This window comes from Nicotiana attenuata, unplaced genomic scaffold (genome assembly GCF_001879085.1).
Source record: "Nicotiana attenuata strain UT unplaced genomic scaffold, NIATTr2, whole genome shotgun sequence".
In the NCBI taxonomy this organism is placed as follows: domain Eukaryota; kingdom Viridiplantae; phylum Streptophyta; class Magnoliopsida; order Solanales; family Solanaceae; genus Nicotiana; species Nicotiana attenuata.
This window is the reverse complement of record NW_017670664.1, coordinates 138,498-158,091: the sequence shown is the minus strand read 5'-3', so window position 1 is coordinate 158,091 and position 19,594 is coordinate 138,498. Positions and strand designations below refer to the sequence as shown.

General features: G+C 33.2%; 1 protein-coding gene across 2 annotated transcripts in view; it reads left to right on the top strand.

Moving 5' to 3' along the window:
* LOC109242033 (peptidyl-prolyl cis-trans isomerase PASTICCINO1) overlaps positions 1-8,276 on the top strand; it is a 12,001-nt gene extending 3,725 nt beyond the window's left edge. For both annotated transcript variants that reach the window (XM_019408856.1, XM_019408857.1), the window contains exons 7-22: positions 446-568; positions 1,223-1,255; positions 1,482-1,540; positions 1,665-1,749; positions 2,030-2,188; positions 3,385-3,442; positions 4,489-4,637; positions 4,811-4,908; positions 5,052-5,121; positions 5,245-5,304; positions 5,658-5,714; positions 6,334-6,402; positions 6,701-6,778; positions 6,866-6,967; positions 7,515-7,586; positions 7,666-8,276. In XM_019408856.1, coding sequence (XP_019264401.1) covers positions 446-568; positions 1,223-1,255; positions 1,482-1,540; positions 1,665-1,749; positions 2,030-2,188; positions 3,385-3,442; positions 4,489-4,637; positions 4,811-4,908; positions 5,052-5,121; positions 5,245-5,304; positions 5,658-5,714; positions 6,334-6,402; positions 6,701-6,778; positions 6,866-6,967; positions 7,515-7,586; positions 7,666-7,920 — 1,527 coding nt within the window. In that variant the 3' untranslated portion in view covers positions 7,921-8,276. The remainder of the gene's footprint in view (positions 1-445; positions 569-1,222; positions 1,256-1,481; positions 1,541-1,664; positions 1,750-2,029; positions 2,189-3,384; positions 3,443-4,488; positions 4,638-4,810; positions 4,909-5,051; positions 5,122-5,244; positions 5,305-5,657; positions 5,715-6,333; positions 6,403-6,700; positions 6,779-6,865; positions 6,968-7,514; positions 7,587-7,665) is intronic.
* Positions 8,277-19,594: the final 11,318 nt, after the last annotated feature.

Genomic DNA, 19,594 nt, shown 5'->3' with positions numbered 1-19,594 from the left:
CTAAAAAAAAAAAAAAAAAAACAGAACCAATATTTAGTGATACTACCCGGACAGAAGTATAAGTGCAAAACACTTCAATGGTAAATTAATCTCCTCAAACAAGATGTAGTGAATCAGTCAAACCTTAATTTTCTGTTGACAGCACTATAGCAGTGGTTAAATTTACTTGTTTAATAACCTCTTCAGAATATGATACATCTCCAATATTTTGCATACATTTTTTTTATTCAAGTAATATTTTGGATACCGTTAAAGGAGATAAAGTTGATAAAATAATCTCCGATCATTCAGATAAGTTAAATGTAGTTGCCAACTCAACCTGCTTTATATATGCCCCTTAATATGAGCTTGTGAAGTCATTTTCCCTTTGTTCTTACACCTTTGCATGGATGATATGAATAATCATATTCCTAGCTCACTTTAACTGTGGCTCGTGTTATCTCAGTTCAAAATGAAACCTGAAATGCACTATGGAGAGGAGGATTGTCCAGTTGCAGTTCCAAATAACTTTCCTAAGGATTCTGAGCTTCATTTTGAGATTGAGCTGATTGAATTCTCCAAAGTCAAGGCAAGAATGTTCGTAAATCCTATATAATGTTAATGACAATGAAAGGCCAATCTGTTCCCTCTAGTCCCTTTTACTCTTTGTAATTGCTCATATGAGTTGGTGCCTTCATAGCCTTATTGGAGCTGTACGCACTGCTGTTTATTCCCGACTATGGCAACTCTTGATATCATCTATTTTGCCCCTTAGTTTTCTATTCTATATCTTCAAGTATCTCAACGATGGTTGTCCTATTTTTATTAGAAACATGTAGGAACGAAGAGAAGGCGGAGGCATTAAAAAAATATGAATACTAGGGTTGTACACTTTACATACAAAGCATGGACTGCTTGGACACCTATAGCTGACTATTTAGATTTGTTGATATTTTTTCAATTTGGAGAATGACTAGGGTTGAAGGAGCATAGAAAAAACTGCCAGCTACCAACTGAAGGAAGTTCCTATCATTTTGGGTTCTTTCCTTTTATCTTGTTTCTTATATATGCATTTGTTGTTATTTTCTTTCCTTTTCAGATCAGTACCAGATTTCCCAAAGTTGTCGAAAACTTTTCTCGCGGACCTTTGAATTCTTACCTTTTTAATCCTCTTTTTAAGAAATTTTGGTGGTTTCATTGATGGTAAGATGTATCTCAAACAGTTGTTTTTTTAAATTTTCAGGTGATAACTGCTGATCTTGGAGTCCTAAAGAAGGTATTAAGAATATTTTTACTTTATCCACCCTGCACTACATCAACCTATTTGAACGCATGGGTAAAATATGTGCAAGTGTGCGTATGTGTGTTTGTCTGAGTCTCCGTCACAATCTGGTGTTTTTATTCGAAGCTGGTTATCAGTGTAATAGCATATTGAACTTAAGTGTATTAGATGGAATAAGTAAAATGATTGTTTCTAACTGTTTCTTTCCATTACTAAACAGGTTATAGAAGAAGGACAAAGCTGGGAAACACCTCGTGAACCTTACGAAGTAAAAGCTTGGTAGAAACCCTTATTTCTCCTGAGGCAGCTAATTCCTAAGGATGTTGCACTGATAGTTGTGAATATCTGAGTTGTCCTTAAATGTCACTCATATGTGTATAATCTGAATTATTATTTATTCTAGGATTTCCGCAAAGTCGGGGGATGGGAAAGTGATTCTACCGCGGACCCAGGATGAACCATATTTCTTCACATTTGGTAAATCTGAGGTTCGCTAATACCTTGTGAACTTTTGCTATACCTTCTTGATCGCTGATTCTTGCTCCAGTATTTAGTACACTAGATTATCCCTTGTCTATTCACTTTTTCCCCTATTTAATGAAAAAGCTACTATCTAATACTAGTATAGTAGTTTCATTTTAAAGTGAGTTCAGATGCCAAACTCCTTAATCTTGCTGTCCAGGGTTTGAATTCTCCTTTTATATTGACCGCAAATGTGTATCTAACTATCTATTATCTAATCTTGGGTTCTATTTTCACCAACTTTAGGTACCCAAAGGTCTCGAACTGGGAACGGGGACCATGTCACGTGGAGAGAAAGCAGTGATTTACGTTAAAAGTCAATATTATACAGAATCACCTCTAATGCCTGTGGTAGAAGGTGTTGACGAAGTCCATTTCGAGGTTGAACTTGTCCATTTTGTTCAGGTAGACGCTGTATATCTTGATTATTCCAAAGGTGCTTCTTTCTATCGCACAACATATTCTTTTATCTATATTTTTTGTGTTCTTCATCTTCAACTTTCATTCACTATATTATAAATGAAATACCTACCCGTTTTGAGCAGATTATCACATGGGTATGGGTACTTGACAGATCCTTAAAGCTACACTAAGACTTCCTAATATTTGAACGTGTAGGTGTTGTATACACACCTGTAACCTATAGCCTGATACTGTGATACATACCAATACTCAAGTCAGTGTAACATAGGTCTTCAATGATATTCCCATTTCACTTAGTAACTCGCAGTTACATGTTTAATGAGTTCAATCTTTCAATTTGGTGTTTGTTCAGCCTTACCACTATAATTTGGTGTATTCCTCTGAATGTAATCATGATCTTTTGTCTTGTGCTTGATATAATCTCTCTATTGGTACGAAGTATTTCATTATAATTGTAACCACTTTACTATTATTTTATAATCTCATGCTTGAATTCCACTTTCATAAGGATGTGTGCAAGGATAACCACAAGTGTAAACATAAACGTCTATGTGTCTCCAATGTTGACTAATATGCTTGAGGCCAAAGAAAGGAACTTGTTTCTTCAAAGCACTGGTGTGGTGTGTAGGTTCCATGGAGCACAAATTAGTGTAAATTTGGTTTCTCATATTTGTTTCAGATTTTTGGGCCTCTTGGGGGTAAAGTTAACCAGAGAAAAAATACAATGGAAGCAAAGGATCCATATATGTGATGTCAACTAGTTGGAATTAAGACTTAGTTGTTATTATTACACTTACATTAGATCTGGCGTTAATCAGGCGTCTTTTTCATTCTAGTTGGAATTTGTCTAAGGATAAGCGAGTGATCTAGGGAACATATAGTATTAATGAACTCCTAATTGCTGTAAGAAACAAATTACTTAGTGTTTGAACGAAACAGGTCTGAATAAAGCGAGAATGAATATATGAGATTTGTATGGCTGAGTCGAACTGATTGGGATTGAGGCATGATTTGTTTGGTTGATTGTGTTTTATGCATTTGCTTATTGATTTGGAAAAGTGGTGCAGACTTTTAACTTCAATGCGATTTACATTTTATGGGCAAGGAAGAAGTCTGCTCGATTTATCTTTTACTGCTTTTTTGCTTTGAAAATCTAAATGCGGGTATTAGTGACGCAGGTGCGAGATGTGCTCGGAGATGGACGCCTCATAAAACGCCGAATTCGTGATGGAAGAGGTACTTTTGAGACTTAAGTTCCACGCACAACTTTGAGCTCGTGTATTGTTACCTCTTTTACACACCTCATCACTATGATCTGTCAAGTACTGTCTAATATATCTGAATGGCATAAGGACAATTGTATTATTCTTTTTTTGGTTTTTAATACTATTTATATCAGATTTAAACAGCTTATCTGGGTCCTACATTCTACTCTATTTGTTGTCCATATGGTGATTCATCTTATTCCCTTGTTTCACACGGTATTTACTTCCCTAAATTAACTTCATTTTCATAAATTCTTGGTTATCTTTCTCAACTATTAAACTGCAGTATTTATGATTGACTATTTTGAGCTATAGCTCATTTATTTTGCTTACGTGATTTGCTTATTTGTTCCCTTTGGGGTAAATACAATTGAATCTGACATAACCTCATATTTTTCAAATCTCTTAGACAACAAGTATGTATTAAGAACCCACCCCCAGTTGTGTGGATAGTGTAAGGGTCATTCTCACTTTCTGCATTCGTTCGTTCAAAAACTTGAATTATACTTAGCTTACAAAGATTAGGAGGAGGATGTCCAGTGAGGTGCAAACACTTGGATGCTAAATTACAAAACCCAGCAGCAGTTTTCCCACTCTTTTTGGTCCATCTTTTTTCAGATTATATTGCATGACACTCATTATAACTTGTCTACTAGTGTCTGATGGCCGCTAATCTATCCTATGACTCCTTAAGTAGTGGCCCACTCTTACTGACGGACAAAAGGGCTATGACTAATCTAGGTTTCAACGATCTTATTTAGGCACCAAGGTTGTTTCTTAAATGAGACATTGTTAAGGTTATTAACTGCAGTCATGGTAAGAAATGATAATTGTTTTGCTTGGTTTCTGTATGGAATCGGCAGTTTGGTGCTTTCTTCACCCTTGTATTTAAGATGTTCCTATTTGATGGAGGTGTTACATGTTCTTTTGATTTCAATGCCATGTACACCTGTTGATTATCTACAATAAGGTTAATATTAACTGAAAAAAGCTTTCTCACTTCTATGAAATGATTAGGTGAATTTCCTATGGATTGCCCTCTGCAAGACAGTCTACTGCGTGTACACTACAAAGGATTGCTTCTTAATGAAGAAAAGACGGTATTCTATGATACAAGATTTGACAACAATGGTCAGCCTTTGGAGTTCAGCTCTGGAGAAGGGCTTGTAAGTCATTTGACCTCATAACATGATCTATTCCTTTTTTTTTTTTTTTGTCTTTTTATTCCACCATTGTCAGTATAGCTTGCTTACAAGGATACTGTATGTAGGAGTTAAACATTCTTTTGATTTTAATTCTTTCAGTGTGTATGACTAAGTTCTTTATTTTCAACATCTAGGTACCTCAAGGGTTTGAAATGTGTGTTCGTTTGATGTTGCCTGGAGAGATAGCTCTCGTAACATGCCCACCTGATTATGCTTATGACAAATTTGAAAGGTTAGGAGGTAGAAAACTTGGGCTTGTACTTTTGCCTTTTCTTGGTGCTCTCGATTTGAAATCTGATCATCACGAACACGTCTTTTCTGATGAGAACTCCCCACTAATCGTAGCATTTTATAATTCATTTTTCATGTGCTCAGGCCAGCTAATGTTCCTGAAGGTGCTTGCGTGCAGTGGGAAATTGAGCTTCTTGACTTTAACACAGCGAAGGTAAAATTATCAATAATGGCGATGTAAAAGATAGTAATATGATAGGGTGAGAGAAGGGAAAGAATCTGCATGCACTGCTGATTCATAGGACTGAATGCTTGTGCTCTCCGTGCCAAATTGCAGGACTGGACTGGTTTCAGTTTCAGAGAAATTATGGAAGATGTAGAGAAGATCAAAGGCACGGTATGTATCAAGAAACTTTGATTAATACAGATATTCTGCTGCTTTTAAAATGATTATTGAGTTTCCACGGTAGATACATGTCTATAGCTTGGAATATGGTTGGTATATGCATCCGTTTAATAAACGGGTGCTTTGTCCTAATATTAATCTGGATGGTTGGACTAGGTTTAGGGCCTCAACTGTTAATCTGTAATCTGGATATATTTGATCCTTTAAGAAAGTTTGCTTTTGTAGTTGGAAACGCCGTAGTCTAGTTCCCAGTTTAGTCTGTCATACCTGGATATAAGTTGGCTAATACAGCGCTGGTATGCCATTCTAAGGGAAGTCATTTGCTGCGACATGTTCCTTTTCAGGGTAACAGGCTTTTCAAGGAAGAGAAATTTGAACTAGCGAAAGCAAAGTATGAGAAGGCAAGTGCTCTCTTCTTTTTTCTTGTTCTTTTTCCTTTCTTTCTTCCCTTTTGGTGTTTTTCCCTACAACTTCCGGATTAACTTCAGTTGGGATCAGTGTTCATATTGATTGTTCTTTTTTACTAGTTGAAATTGGAGCTCTATTACATTCTATTGTCATTTCTAGGAGGGCTTAATAATGTGACTTAATGTTGGTTTTTTGTACTGTTAGAATCGTGATCTAATTTACTACATATACCTTGGGCAAGCAAAAGATCTCTAATGAACTGTTTGTTGCTACTAAATAAGTTTTTAAGTTATTTGTTTTTTATTAATTATAATCGCCAGAGTTTTGTTACTTAAGGATGGCCTGTTTTAGACTGCTGATTGATTCCTCCTCCATTCCATTGCGTTTTGATCTATATTTCAAAGCAATCAAGAACCTTGGAATTTGCCTTCTTATAAATATCTATCTGAAATTAAAGACGTTGCTAGCTATTGATTCCTCAAATTACTTCACATTTATGAGAAACAAGGGTCCTATAAAGTTAGATACTCCATTTTATGCGGCATTTCTATTTGGATCGATGAGGAATTCTAAACTTAAGGGATGAATTTTGAACTTGAATTTTTCTTACAGGTGCTTCGCGAGTTTAATCATGTTCATCCTCAAGATGACGAGGAGGGAAAGGAATTTTCGAACACTAGGGTAATTTTGTTCGCAGAACAGATTATATTATTATTATTTTAACTTATCGAAAAAAGGATTTTACAGTCAGACTTCTCTATAACAGCAGCCAAGTATTTCTTGGAATTGATGTTTATATTATGTTACAATATATGTCCTTATAGTAGCCAAAAAATATCGGAACAAACGATGCTGTTATAGAGAGGCTTGACTGTATTATTATTAGTTTTTTGAAAAAAGAGGAAAATTTTGCTTTCATTACAATCAAAACGATTGATTATTTCCTTTCTGTCAATTTTTCCCTTGTGAATGTACAAAGAATTTGTTGCATCTTAATGTTGCTGCCTGCTTTCTGAAACTGGGAGAGTATAAGAAGTCAATTGAGGCGTGCAATAAGGTGACCCTCGAACTTTGTGCTATCTGGCATATATGCAGGCCTCTCTTTTCGAATCTAGCTAGACTTGTTTCTGATGGTATTGTGTAGGTGTTAGATGCAAATCCTGTTCACGTGAAAGCTCTCTATCGACGTGGAATGGCCTACATGGCTTCTGGAGATTTCGAAGAAGCAAGAGCTGATTTTAATAAGGTAGTTTCTTCTTCTTGTATTTAGGCTATTAGGCAAAAGGTACTGGGGCATTTGGAATTTTACGAACAGAAAATTATAGTTCCTAAACTTCAGATGGTCTAGGTCCGTCCAGGCTTCCACAGTCATTTGTGAGAAATGCCGTAAACAATGACAAGAGTGTTAATTAGATAGTCTTAAAATACAGATTTCAGAAGTCTTTTCGGAGGTTTTGGAATAAGTAACACGGAACGTCACTCCCCTCAAGTCTCTATCATCAATGTTGGGTGCAATGACTAACAAATACCGAGTAACATGAACATCATCCATTTAGTCTTTGTCATCAAGGTCGGCCGAAATGACTAGCAAATACCGAATGATGTGTCTCACTTTTGAATGTTATTGTAAGAACTTTTAATGAGGTCATTTTTCGAAGTTTAGATGCTGAATAGATCAAAGACAAAAGGGGTTCAGTGCCACATTTAGAGTAGTTAAGCACTCCTGGCTTGAGTTAAATATTATGCTTAATTGGATGCTGAGACATTCTAAGTTACACGTGCAATGCTTGTAGATGATGAGCATCGACAAGTCATCCAAGGCGAGTACTAAGGCAGCACTTTTGAAACTGAAAAAGGAGGAACAGGTTAGTAGTTCTACTGTGCATAAACCTTTTATCCATTTTAAGTTTTTTGACTATAATTCCCAATCATTTGGACAAGCAGGAAGTCGAGAGGAGGGTTCGTAAGCAATTTAAGGGGCTGTTTGACAAAAGACCTGGTGAGATTGCAGAAGTCGGGACTAATGACGGAGGGGATGATGCTATAGGTGAAAATCTTGAGAAAGACGATCTTGACAATTTAGACGGCCATGAAGAGAGAACTCATCAGACAACAGCGCCTCCACCTCGCTCAGGTATTTTGTCCCAGTTGAGAAAGCTTTTCACATCTGTTGGCCTGAACCGGTGCACCATATTGTGAGGATTCAAAACCACGAAATCCCCACAACAATCTCTCAACATCGTGTTGTTTACACTCTAGCCTTGAGAGCCAAGGTGTTTTAATCAGTTTCTCCTAAGAAAACATAGTCCAACCGGCAAAAATTGGCGGTGATTGTTCACTGTGATAGCACAAAATAAACTGATAGGTGAGAAAACAGAAAAGAAAGAACTTTATCTTTGACATAGATGATGTTGCTGGAGTTGTTGGTCCTGAAAATGGGATTTTCCTTTCTACCAATGAGGCCAGTGTATAAGAATTTTACAAACTATAGCTCTGTTGAGGATATACTAAATGACTAATCTGAATCATTACAACTTCCAGTTTACTTTCTTCAATTGCTAATGTGCACTTATCTTTCAAGTTCTTATGTCAATGATACAAAACAACAACAAATCCAGTTTATTCCCATAGGGGGCCGGGAGGGTAGTGTGTATGCAGATCTTATCCCTATCTTATAGAGATAGAGAGGTGGTTTTCGATAGACCCTCGGCTCAAAGTGAAGTGTTTCTATGTGCATTATAAAGTTTAAGTAGTAAACCAACTTGGCAAACCAACCTAGTATTACATCATGTAATATTTAAGCACCCAAATTTGTGCTAATTCATATATTAAATAATACAATATTTATTTGGCACCAAAAATAAATGTAAGTACCTATTAACTAATGGACTAATTCTTGATCCATTAATAAGTGATTTTATTAAGTCCTTACACATACACTAGTGTTGTGCCGGGAGTTTTTTTATACAATAGGTGTCGGTTCAACTCTCATTGTCCACCTTCCCCCGTCTGGCCATAGGTGTCGATTCAACTCTCATTGTCCACCTTCCGCGGTCCGCCGTTCCTTATCTCCTTATGCAATTTAAAAAATGTTCAAAAAATCGTCACCTAATTCAAATTCCCACCAATTGAAGTCAAAAAATTAATTTATTTGCTTCATATGTCACCATTTTTCCGTACTTTTTCACTTGCTGTAAAATTGAGCTTCTATATTGTTTTCTGATTATGCACTAATTGATAATTCTCATTTTTACTGTTGCAATTATGATGCGGAAAATAAAAATATAAGAGAGTCACTATTTTCCCAGCAAAGAAAATTATAAGAGAACCATGACCCTTTGTTGAGAAAGTCACTTAAAGGGTATGGCTTAGTAGTCAATGAAGTTAGGTTGAGAACCATGCGACGGCCCGTTCGATCTTGCGGAGACAAAAATGTTACTCTCCCTCTGTATGTGAACTTATTTCTTTTTTAAAAAGAATAACCCTTTTTCATATTTGAAAATAATTTACTTTTATATGCTAATTTATAATCTCACAAAATATATGTGCCTCATTTTACACCACAAGTTTAAAAGTCTTTTTTTTTCTTACCAAAGAAAATAATAAGAGGATGCACTCACGAGTGTGGCTTAGTCGTCAATGAAGCAGGTTGAGAACTATGAGGTCTCAACCTTGGATCTCGACGGAAGCAAAAACATTAAATAATTTTTTCTCATCTGTTTAAACCTTAAAGGCAGGTACCGTGCAAATTAATCGAGGTATAATCAAGCTGGTCAGGACACTATCGAAAAAAACAAAGTAGAATATCACTATTTTCAAGTCTAAAATGGATAGCAACTTCCAAGGTCTAGTGAAACTGGTCCTATAGATAGACTAATAATAAGCCAAAGAATCCACTATATTATATTCTCATAAAAATTTAAATAAAATTCAGATATCAGAAAGTAGTGCACAGGGATTATCCCAATAAAGGGAAAATATACTATTGAAATAGTGAAAAAAATGCCTGGGGATTTTCTTTCAAGTTCTTATGTCAATGATACAAAACAACAATAACAAATTCATAGTATTTTTATATATGGGGTCCGGGGAAAGTAGTGTGTACGCAGATTGTACCCCTGCCTTATAGAGATAGAGAGGCTGTTACCGATAGATCCTCGACTCAAAGTGTTTCTATGTTTTAAGTAGTAAACCAACTGGCAAAGCATGGGTGCCGGATGCTAAATTTTACGGTATAGCCTGTTTTCGGACTGGTCAATCAAAAATAGCCGGCGTTTACCAAGTCAATGAAAAATAGCCACTATTTTGCTGCAATAGAGACCGGTCCAGCATAATATATTGGAGTTCGGTGCACTTGTGTATGAACTTCAGCATATTATGCTGGACCGGTATACTTTGCTGGCTCCAGTATAATATACTGGAGACTGGAGCACCGGTGCTCCAAACTCCAGTATATTATATTTGACCAATATACTTGCTGGAACTCCAGTATATTATGCTGGAGTTCTAGTGTACTTATGCTTGAACTCCATCATATTATGCTGGAGTTCCAGCATACTTATTCTGGAACTCCAGTATAATATGCTGGAGTTCAAGTATACTTATGCTGGAACTCCAGCATAATATACTGGAGTATTTTTCGGGTTTTGAACAGTGTTTTCGCTCAGATTTATCTTTATATAAAAAGTGGCTAAATTTCGATTACTTTTGAAATTGGGCTATTTTTGAACGACCAGTTGTAAATCTGGCTATTTTTAAAATTTACCCTTAATTACTAGTATTAACATTTTGCAGTTCTTTCTTCGTCTCAGGTAGACGTATTACATCATGTAATATTAATATAACTATAAGTGCTCATATAAGCACCCAAATTTGTGCTAATTCATATTAAGTAGTATAATATTTCTTTGGGAATCTTACAGAAATGTTTAAAAAGAAAATTCTCAACTTACCGACCTCTAGCAATTAATTATAGACTTACCAAAATTAGTCAAGCACATATAAAAATTAAAAATCCAAAGAAATAAGGTTTCTCTCCAAGAATCATACACGGATCTTGTATTTTCAAGCGTGATTAGCAACATTTGATGCAAGACGAAAAGGAAATTTCACGGATGAGGTAGCAAATAAAGTGATAAAATATATATAAGATTCCAAAAATCTAAGCAAAAAGGGACTTTTTTCAATGGGTATGGTTGAGATTCATTGAAAACATTTAGACGAATCAATATACTAAATTTAAGGAAAATTTGAGGTGATTTGGACTGATTGATATCAAAATTCGTCGTTAAAGTCGAGTTCAAAAAAATTTTCTGCGACACCTATATCATGCATGTATCTCACATTCAGGCATACATGGATATACATGTAATACACATTTGATACATATGTGATACACAGTGTGATATACCTATCATTTTTTTCATGTTCATCTTCTACTTCGAATTTTCAATTCAAACTATCTCAAAACGTCATCAAATCACCCCAAAATTGAGATTCAAGCACCTTAAAATGTACCCAATCTATTCTAATAACACCCACTCAAAAGAAAGCAAAAATTTGATATTTTTTGCTACAAATAGCTAATTGGCTAATATTAGTAATATTTTATGAATTAATCAATTTTTGTAATAAGCTACTTATAAATAGATATAGCTGGTATTTTCCCTATTTCTTTGGCACCAAAAATAAGTACAAGTACCTATTTTACTAATGGACTAATTCGTGATCCATTAATAAGTGATTTTATTAAGTCCTTACACATACACTAGTGTTGTGGCGGGAGTTTGTTATACAAATAGGTGTCGCTTCAACTCTCATTGTCCACCTTTCCCGGTCCGGCTGTTCCTTGTCTCTTTATGCAATTAAAAAAAATGTTCAAGAAATCGTCACCAAATTCTATTTCCCACCTATAAAAGTCAAAAAATTAATTTATTTGCTTCATATGTCACCATTTTACCACACTTTTTTAACTGGGAGAAATTCAAAAATAACCAGATTTACAGGTGGTCATTCAAAAATAGCCACAATTTCGAAAGTAATTAAAATTTAGCCACTTTTTATGTAAAAATACTGAACAAAAATACTGTTCAAAATCCAGAAAAATACTCCAGTATAATATACTGAAATTCCAGTATAATATACTTGAGTTCTAGTATAACTCCAGTATATTATACTGGAACTTTTCGCGTGTTGGAGTTCCAGCATAATATGTTAGAAGTTCATACACAGGTGTACCGATCTCTAGTATATTATGTTGGAACTTTCCGTGTTGCAGCAAAATAGTGGCTATTTTGCAATGACTTTGCAAATGCTGGCTATTTTGAATGACTAGTCCGAAAACTGGCTAGCCCATGCTATTTTAACCTTCTAACTAGCTGTAAAATTGAGCTTCTACATTGTTTTCTAATTATGCACTAATTGATAATTTTCATTTTTACTGTTGCAAGTGAAATGGGGAAAATAAAAATATAAGAGAAAGTCACTATTTTTCTAGCAAAGAAAATTATAAGTGAATGCACTAAAGAGTGTAGTTTAGTAGTCAATGAAGTTGGTTGAGAACCATGAGGACTCAGGTTCAAATTATGATGAAGGCAAAAACATTAGGTAATTTTTTCTCATATGTCCAAACCTTAATGACAGGTACCGTGCAAATTAATCGAGGTATAACCAAGTTGATCAGGACACTATGGTTATAAAAAAAAAAAAAAGGAAAAATGACATACAGCCATCGTAAAAGTAATAGCCGAAAAAATACATAAAATTTGTATATTTTTTGCATATATACATTCTGTATGTTATATACAAAAGTTATACAAATTTTATACACTTTTGGCTATCAAATGTAAATAGTTTCTGGCGCGGGCTAAAAGTAATAATACTTATTAAAAAAAAAATAATAATAATAATAAAAAAAAAGGGAGAATGTCGCTGTTTTCAAGTCTAAAATGGATAGCAACTGCCAAGGTCTAGTGAAACTGGTCCCATAGACTAATAATAAGCCAAAGAATCCACTATATTATATTCTCATAGAAATTTTAAATAAAATTTACATATCAGAAAGTAGTGCACAGGGATTGTCCCAATAAAGGGAAAATATACTATTGAAATTGGGGAAAAAGTGCCTGGGGATTAACTCAGTGGAGCAAATGGGGAACAGCACAATGTAACAACAAAAATTGCCGTCGATTTTGAATATTTTGAAGCTCAGAAAGTTTTAGTTTGAATTCAGCATATAAAGCACATAAAAAGCCTCAATTTTCCCATTATCTTATACACCATATCAAATGATTTTATTATCCCAACAGATTAATAAAATAACCAAAATAATAGATTAAATATTTTGAAAGTGATTAATTTTTTTGCATTGACTGAAATATGTTATACTCTGGTTATTTAAATAACCACTTACAATTGACTAGTAAATTAACTAATTAATTAATTAATGGAAAAATAATACTGTATGGTCGCTCTCAAAATAATAGCAGAAAAAATATATATTTTTTGTATATATATATATTCTGTATGTTATATACAAAAATTATATAAATTTTATATATGTTTTCAACTACCGAATGTAAATAATTTTTGGCGCGGGTTAAAAGTGATAAAAGCCTAAATTAGTAACTTAGAAAATAATGTAAGTTACTACTATTAGTAAGTTAGAGTTAGATTTTATTTTCAACGCGCAAAACTTGTAAAATGCCTTGATTTCACTCCTGAATTGGATGTGGTGACGTGTCACATCAACATGGGGGGATTTATATAAGGGAATTCAAAATAATATTTAAGATGTCATAGTTTGAAAATATGAACCTATGACCTAAAGCAATTTTTAACCCTCTTTACCACTATATTTGATTTTTATTTATGTCAAGGGGATTTAATAGCTCACAAATAACAAAAAAAAAAAATTTATTTTTTTTACACAGTGTAACTTTCCGACGAATTTATTTTCGCCACTAGCGGGTTCCCCTTTTGCCTTAATGTTAGTGGTTGCTCCTTATTCAAAGTATTAATTTTTCATTCATAAAGAGATTTAATCGTTAAAATCAATAAAAATGATCAAAATTAAGATCCAGACGAATCAAACTGATGACTAAGGCGTATATTACTTTCGGATCCGAATCAACAATTAAAATAGAAATTTTCTTGCATCATTCGTATGTGTTCATATATGTATAAACGCCGACTTCAAATTCTAAATCCGCATATGTGTGAGTTGACTTACTTACATATTTTTTGAAGAAAAATAAAAAAAAAGAAAGTATGGAGTGGTTGGGTGGGGGTGGGGGACCAAAATTTGGTGAAGATATCGAGTCAAAAGTCGTGGGCGTTTGTTCATAGCAGACCAAAATATTTTTTCTATCATTTATTATATAATTTGCTTATCTACTATTTCTCTGCAGTCTGTTTTTTCATTTAATTAAAGTAAGATTCTGCAAGCGTGCGTGTAAACTACAGTTTGAGAAACCTCCGACGCTCAGTGGTATACAATTCTTAACTTAATGGATAATAAATTCATTCGTCCATTTTTCGTATGGATAATAAAATTAGGTTTCTGTACGTAGCAAAGTTCGAACTAATTATGATGTGCATCTTGCGTTTAGCGCACACATCATGATACGTTCTTACTACTAAACCAAAGTCATGGGACAACTTTGAACCTAAACGCTATTTCTTTTATCTTTATAGCTATAGCCAGCTGTTTCCTCTTAAATTTTATTTCATTTTTCTTTATCTGCCGTTGGCTTCTCTATATTTACACTAGCTCCTTTTAGTTGTATTTGGTTTGCATTTATCGTTTAGGTTTGGTACCAGCTAATGTCTTGCTCTTCCAAATTTAAGTCTCGTGATACTTTATTAATTTCTTTTGACATTTTCAAAATAAAGTAACAAAAGATTGTCTAAATTTTGACTGAGGGGAGAAAAGATATTTTTAATTTAATTGTATGCTAATAGGAGCCAACTATTCTTTTTTGAGTACCTTTCTAAAATAAAGAAACTAACAAAAGATTGGGTAAGAGTCAACTATATAACAAGTATAAAAAAACAACTAGAAATCAATTAGAAAAAGTAAATTATTATTAAAATATGTCATTGTCCTTGTTCACGTGTATAACTTATGATATAAAGTCAAACTTTTCTATAACAGCCTCATTTGTTCCGGATTATTTTAGATGTTATAACGAAGTGCTGTTATAGAGAACATATATTATAACATAGCATAAAGATTGGTTCCACACAAAACGGGCTTTTATAGTCAATGATTATTCTATAGCGATGTTGTTATAGAAAGGTCTGACTATACACGTAATTTAGATTTCAAGACATAACTATTAGTTGTTATAAATAGAATTCTATTTTTAGTGAATGTCTATATTTAGAGAGATTCTAGGGATTATTACTTGGTGGCTAAGTCACTCTTTCCCTATAAATAGAGGGTGCTATTCTATTGCAATGCATCCCAAAATCAGTAAGAATTATCTCTCCCTACTTTTCTCTGCAATACTATTCTTCTTCTTTTATTGTTACATAACACGTTATCAGCACTAACCAATTGAGTAGAAGTTTTGGGATGGAGCATAATGATTGTCAATTATTCCATGAACTTCCTTCATGATTAAATTCTGGATTTAAGGTAAGTATTTTACTTTATTTTTCTCTTTTAAATTCTTGATATTATATAATTACAAGCAAAGACAATAAATTTTGATTGTAACTCTAATGGAGTTTGAAAGAAATTATAACCACCCAAAGTGGTAAAACTTCTCTGTCTTGCCATGATCAAATTCATGTATGATTACGGGCACAAAAAGTGAAAACCCGTCCCATTGAATTTGCTCCATTCTCATTCCCTTAAGAGAATGTGATAGCAGTATGTGATAAGTCTGAAAGAAGACAAAATTATCACTATGAATATATCAATGGATATGGACGTGGCAATAGACGAAATTATAGTCGTCATCATTGTGATAATGAGAATAATAAGGATTCTCAAAATAATCCCCCCACTTTGTGAAAATATTTGTCATCGATTTGACATGAGATTTTATAAAGCACATATAGATGATTACGGTCAATTCATGATGTGAATGTGACAACATCTGATTTAAGAATACATATTCATTTTTGGAAGAATATGAGCGTGCTATTGGTATATACCACACTCACCTCTAGAAGGAGGTTTGAGATGATACAAGAAAATAATGTCATTATTATGGCATGAATGGTCATTGGTCACGTACCTATTGTACGCCAAAATATTTTGGTAATGTGATTATTAAAGAATAACAGTAATGCAAGAAATAGATCTTGCATATAATTTTGACCATAACCATAGTGGTATAACTTTCTCTTTAAAAGAGACACCATATGGATGTTGATGAATATGTGGTAGTACAAAATTAATTGAGAGCTCTAGAAGAGCCAATTATACTATTTTGGAGAAAATTGATTATCAATAAGACGTTGTGTTGTAGTAAGTCTCAAAGAAACTTATTGAGTTTCTAAAGTATTCGCGAAAACGGTTGGTCATACTGAGACTATAAATAAAGGAAAGATTTAATATCTTCTATTACTACAACTTGTAGCGGCGTAATATGCATGTGAAAAGCTACCCCGCTTTATTCTCCAGTTTATACTACACAAACAAAAGAATGCCACAATAAAAAGTAAAAGTTTATTAATATAAAAACCCATATCATAATAAACTTGAAGTTTATTGATAATTGCACACGTCATGGTGTAAATCTGAAGTTTATCAATATTGATAATTTATTCAGTTGGCATAATTGGTTTAGCCATATCAATTTAAGTATGATGTGCGAAAATAAAAGAGAATTCACATGGGTAAATATTAAAGAACTTGAAAATTCTTTACGAATTCTCTTATGTTGCCTGTTCTCATTAATTAATATACCAACTAAAATTGGGATTGAATCCCATGAATGCTGGAAATATCAAAGGTGAATATGGGCCCATTCACCTGCCATGTATACCACATAAGATGCATCTATGAGATGGTTACATGTACAATTATTATTGACCCGCAACCTGGTGTTTGCGAGGTAACTTGCTCAAAAATTTAATATAGAGCATAATTTCCAGATTTTTTATTCAAGATAGTTCTTCTTGATAAGTTGGTTTACATCACAGTTAGTTTAGCAAAATGATTTATTGAGTGCCTCCACTTAATAGCTAAACTATTGCTTATGAGAACAAAGTTATCTATATCAGTTTGATATATGTTATATACGGAAGTATATTACATTCTCCCCTCACAAGTGGTTTCAGGGTCAGAAACCAAATAATTCCATCTCATTATTATTGAAGTGCGATGTATATTTTGACTAACACCATAACGCACAAAGATGGGTTCTCAAAGTTGAGGAAACAAGTTAGTTTTTCTAACATGAGGGGGAGACAAGATACAACAGTTGAGAAAAAGTTACATGGAATGAATTATCATTTATACATCTAGATCCCCGAATAAAATAATATGAACTTGAAGTTCATAAAAGGATAATTCATGTGCAATTTATTGCAAAGAATGCCAGACGCATTTGCTTTGCAAATGCTCCTATTAGAATAAGTCCTAGAAGGACAAAGTCTATAGTACGCTTAAATCATATAGACAAATCGGTTTCAAATAAACTTCTTGATAAAGACGATGAGCAAATGATCAAAATGATCATAATAAAGGAGGCAAGTGATCTAGAAGATCACATGACATAACACTTCATAAAATCTCAAGAGAGATTCAGGTACCTGAAAATATGAATGAAGAGATCTCTATGTTATGTCTTTATGAAAAAATATTGAAACTGATATAAAATGTTTGTCGGCGACATCTATGATAGCGCTAAATATATATATGAGGATCTTAAGTCTGAAGAAACAATTCAAATAGAATTGGTTTCATATGAAAGCCATGTAGTTTTGAACATGTAGTTCAAACACTTGAAAGTATAAGTCAATGGTATGTGCAATCAGTTTTCGATATCTTATATGTCTAGCATGACATGAAAACTTGATATGCATCTAAAGTCTATTATATGACTTAACAATCCCTGAAGGATTTAAATTGCTTAAAGCATGTAGAATTCATGGTCATGAAGTACTACATCCTCAGTGCAATTTGTGCACAAATATATCTTGCTAAGTACGCAATACGAATCCGAATTAATTGAATTTCTAGTACGAATATAGAAACACTAAATGAAAAACCAAATATATATATATATATATATATATATATATATATATATATATATATATATATATATATATATATATATATATCTTTTTGTTCTTACTTGCAAGTGTGTGTTTTTACAGCGAAGAAGTTTTTCTCAAGTATATATGACAGTAATATCTTTTTATTCTTAGATGCATATGTTTTTACAGCTAAGAAGTTTCTTCTAAGTCTACAATTTACTGATTACCTAAAACTTTACTTTGTTGGCAAATATAAAGAGAAAATAAGGTACCGACCAAAATAGTAATATTTAATTGTTTGACAAGACAAGAGTAAGTTGGATTCACGATATTATGGCCCCGTTTGGCCATGAGTTTTCTCAAAATAAATTTGGAATTTATTTTCAAAACTCATGTTTGGCCATAAATTTTGCTCATATTTTGGCTAAATCCCAAATCCCAAATTTCAAATCCCAAAATCAGCTATTGAGCTGATTTTGGGCCAAAATCCCAAAACTTGGGAATTATATACATGTTTTTCCAAAATAAAGTTTGGAAAATACGTTTTGAAAACGTATGTCCAAATACATTTTCATCTTCAAACCAAACTTCACCCAAATCAGATTTTTCAAAATAAATTTGGGATCTATGACCAAACGCTAGCTATATAAAAAGCCAAATATTTACTGCCTTCTAGCCAAGGTAATTGGTTTCCCCTTTTCTATTTAATTTGTTTTTTACGTTCAAAATTTGAATGGTATGAGTTTCGAATTTTATAATAGCAAGTACTAATAACTAAGTTTAAATTTAAAATTTGTGCAGTTTTAGTGACTTTCATAACACAAATACAGACTTTAAGACAAATCTATTAGGTTCGGTCAAACAATTTTGATTTATACAACATAGTGTGATTGAGCATATAATTTTAAAAAAAAAAGTTTGAAACTTATGATTTTAAATAATTTTATTGTATAGTGTAAAAATTAAACCCAAAAGGGGATCATTCTCTAAACGTGGTTAAATGCAATTAGACGCTAATAAACTATTCGAGACGTCATGACGCAAGTACAATTAGCGATGGAAAGGGGGATTAATTTAAATGACTTCAATTAACACCTAAAATCGTCTTAATCATGAAAAAGGCCGGCAAAAGACTCCAAAGTGCTTGTCTTCTAATTAGTTGCATGCAAATTGCCGATATGGTAGACCCTACCATTTATTTTGCAGACTTTTCTATCATAATATTCTTATATAATAATATTTTACTATAAATATCATATTTTTCCCGAAATTAATTTTCATGTTATATTATAATAGATGTTTTCTATAACAACACTTCTCTATAACAATCAAAATTATTCAAAACAATCGAGATTGTTATAGAGAGGTTTGATTGTAATCCTTATTTTTTGCTTGAGTCTATCGGCTGAGTTAGGAGCAGAAGGGGTTCATTCAAACTTTGTCCGTTAAATATTAAATTTTATAATATATATATATATATATATATATATATATATATATATGTTAGGTGTTTGCCATAATTTTCTTACCATATTTGGTTTTTCTATCTCTTGAAAGAAAAGGGCAATATAATTACCTTAACTGGGTTTTCCTTTTTGTAAAAGGAAATTATAAATCTCCAATATTTGGCTAGTCCTTTTTCTTGTAGGAAAAT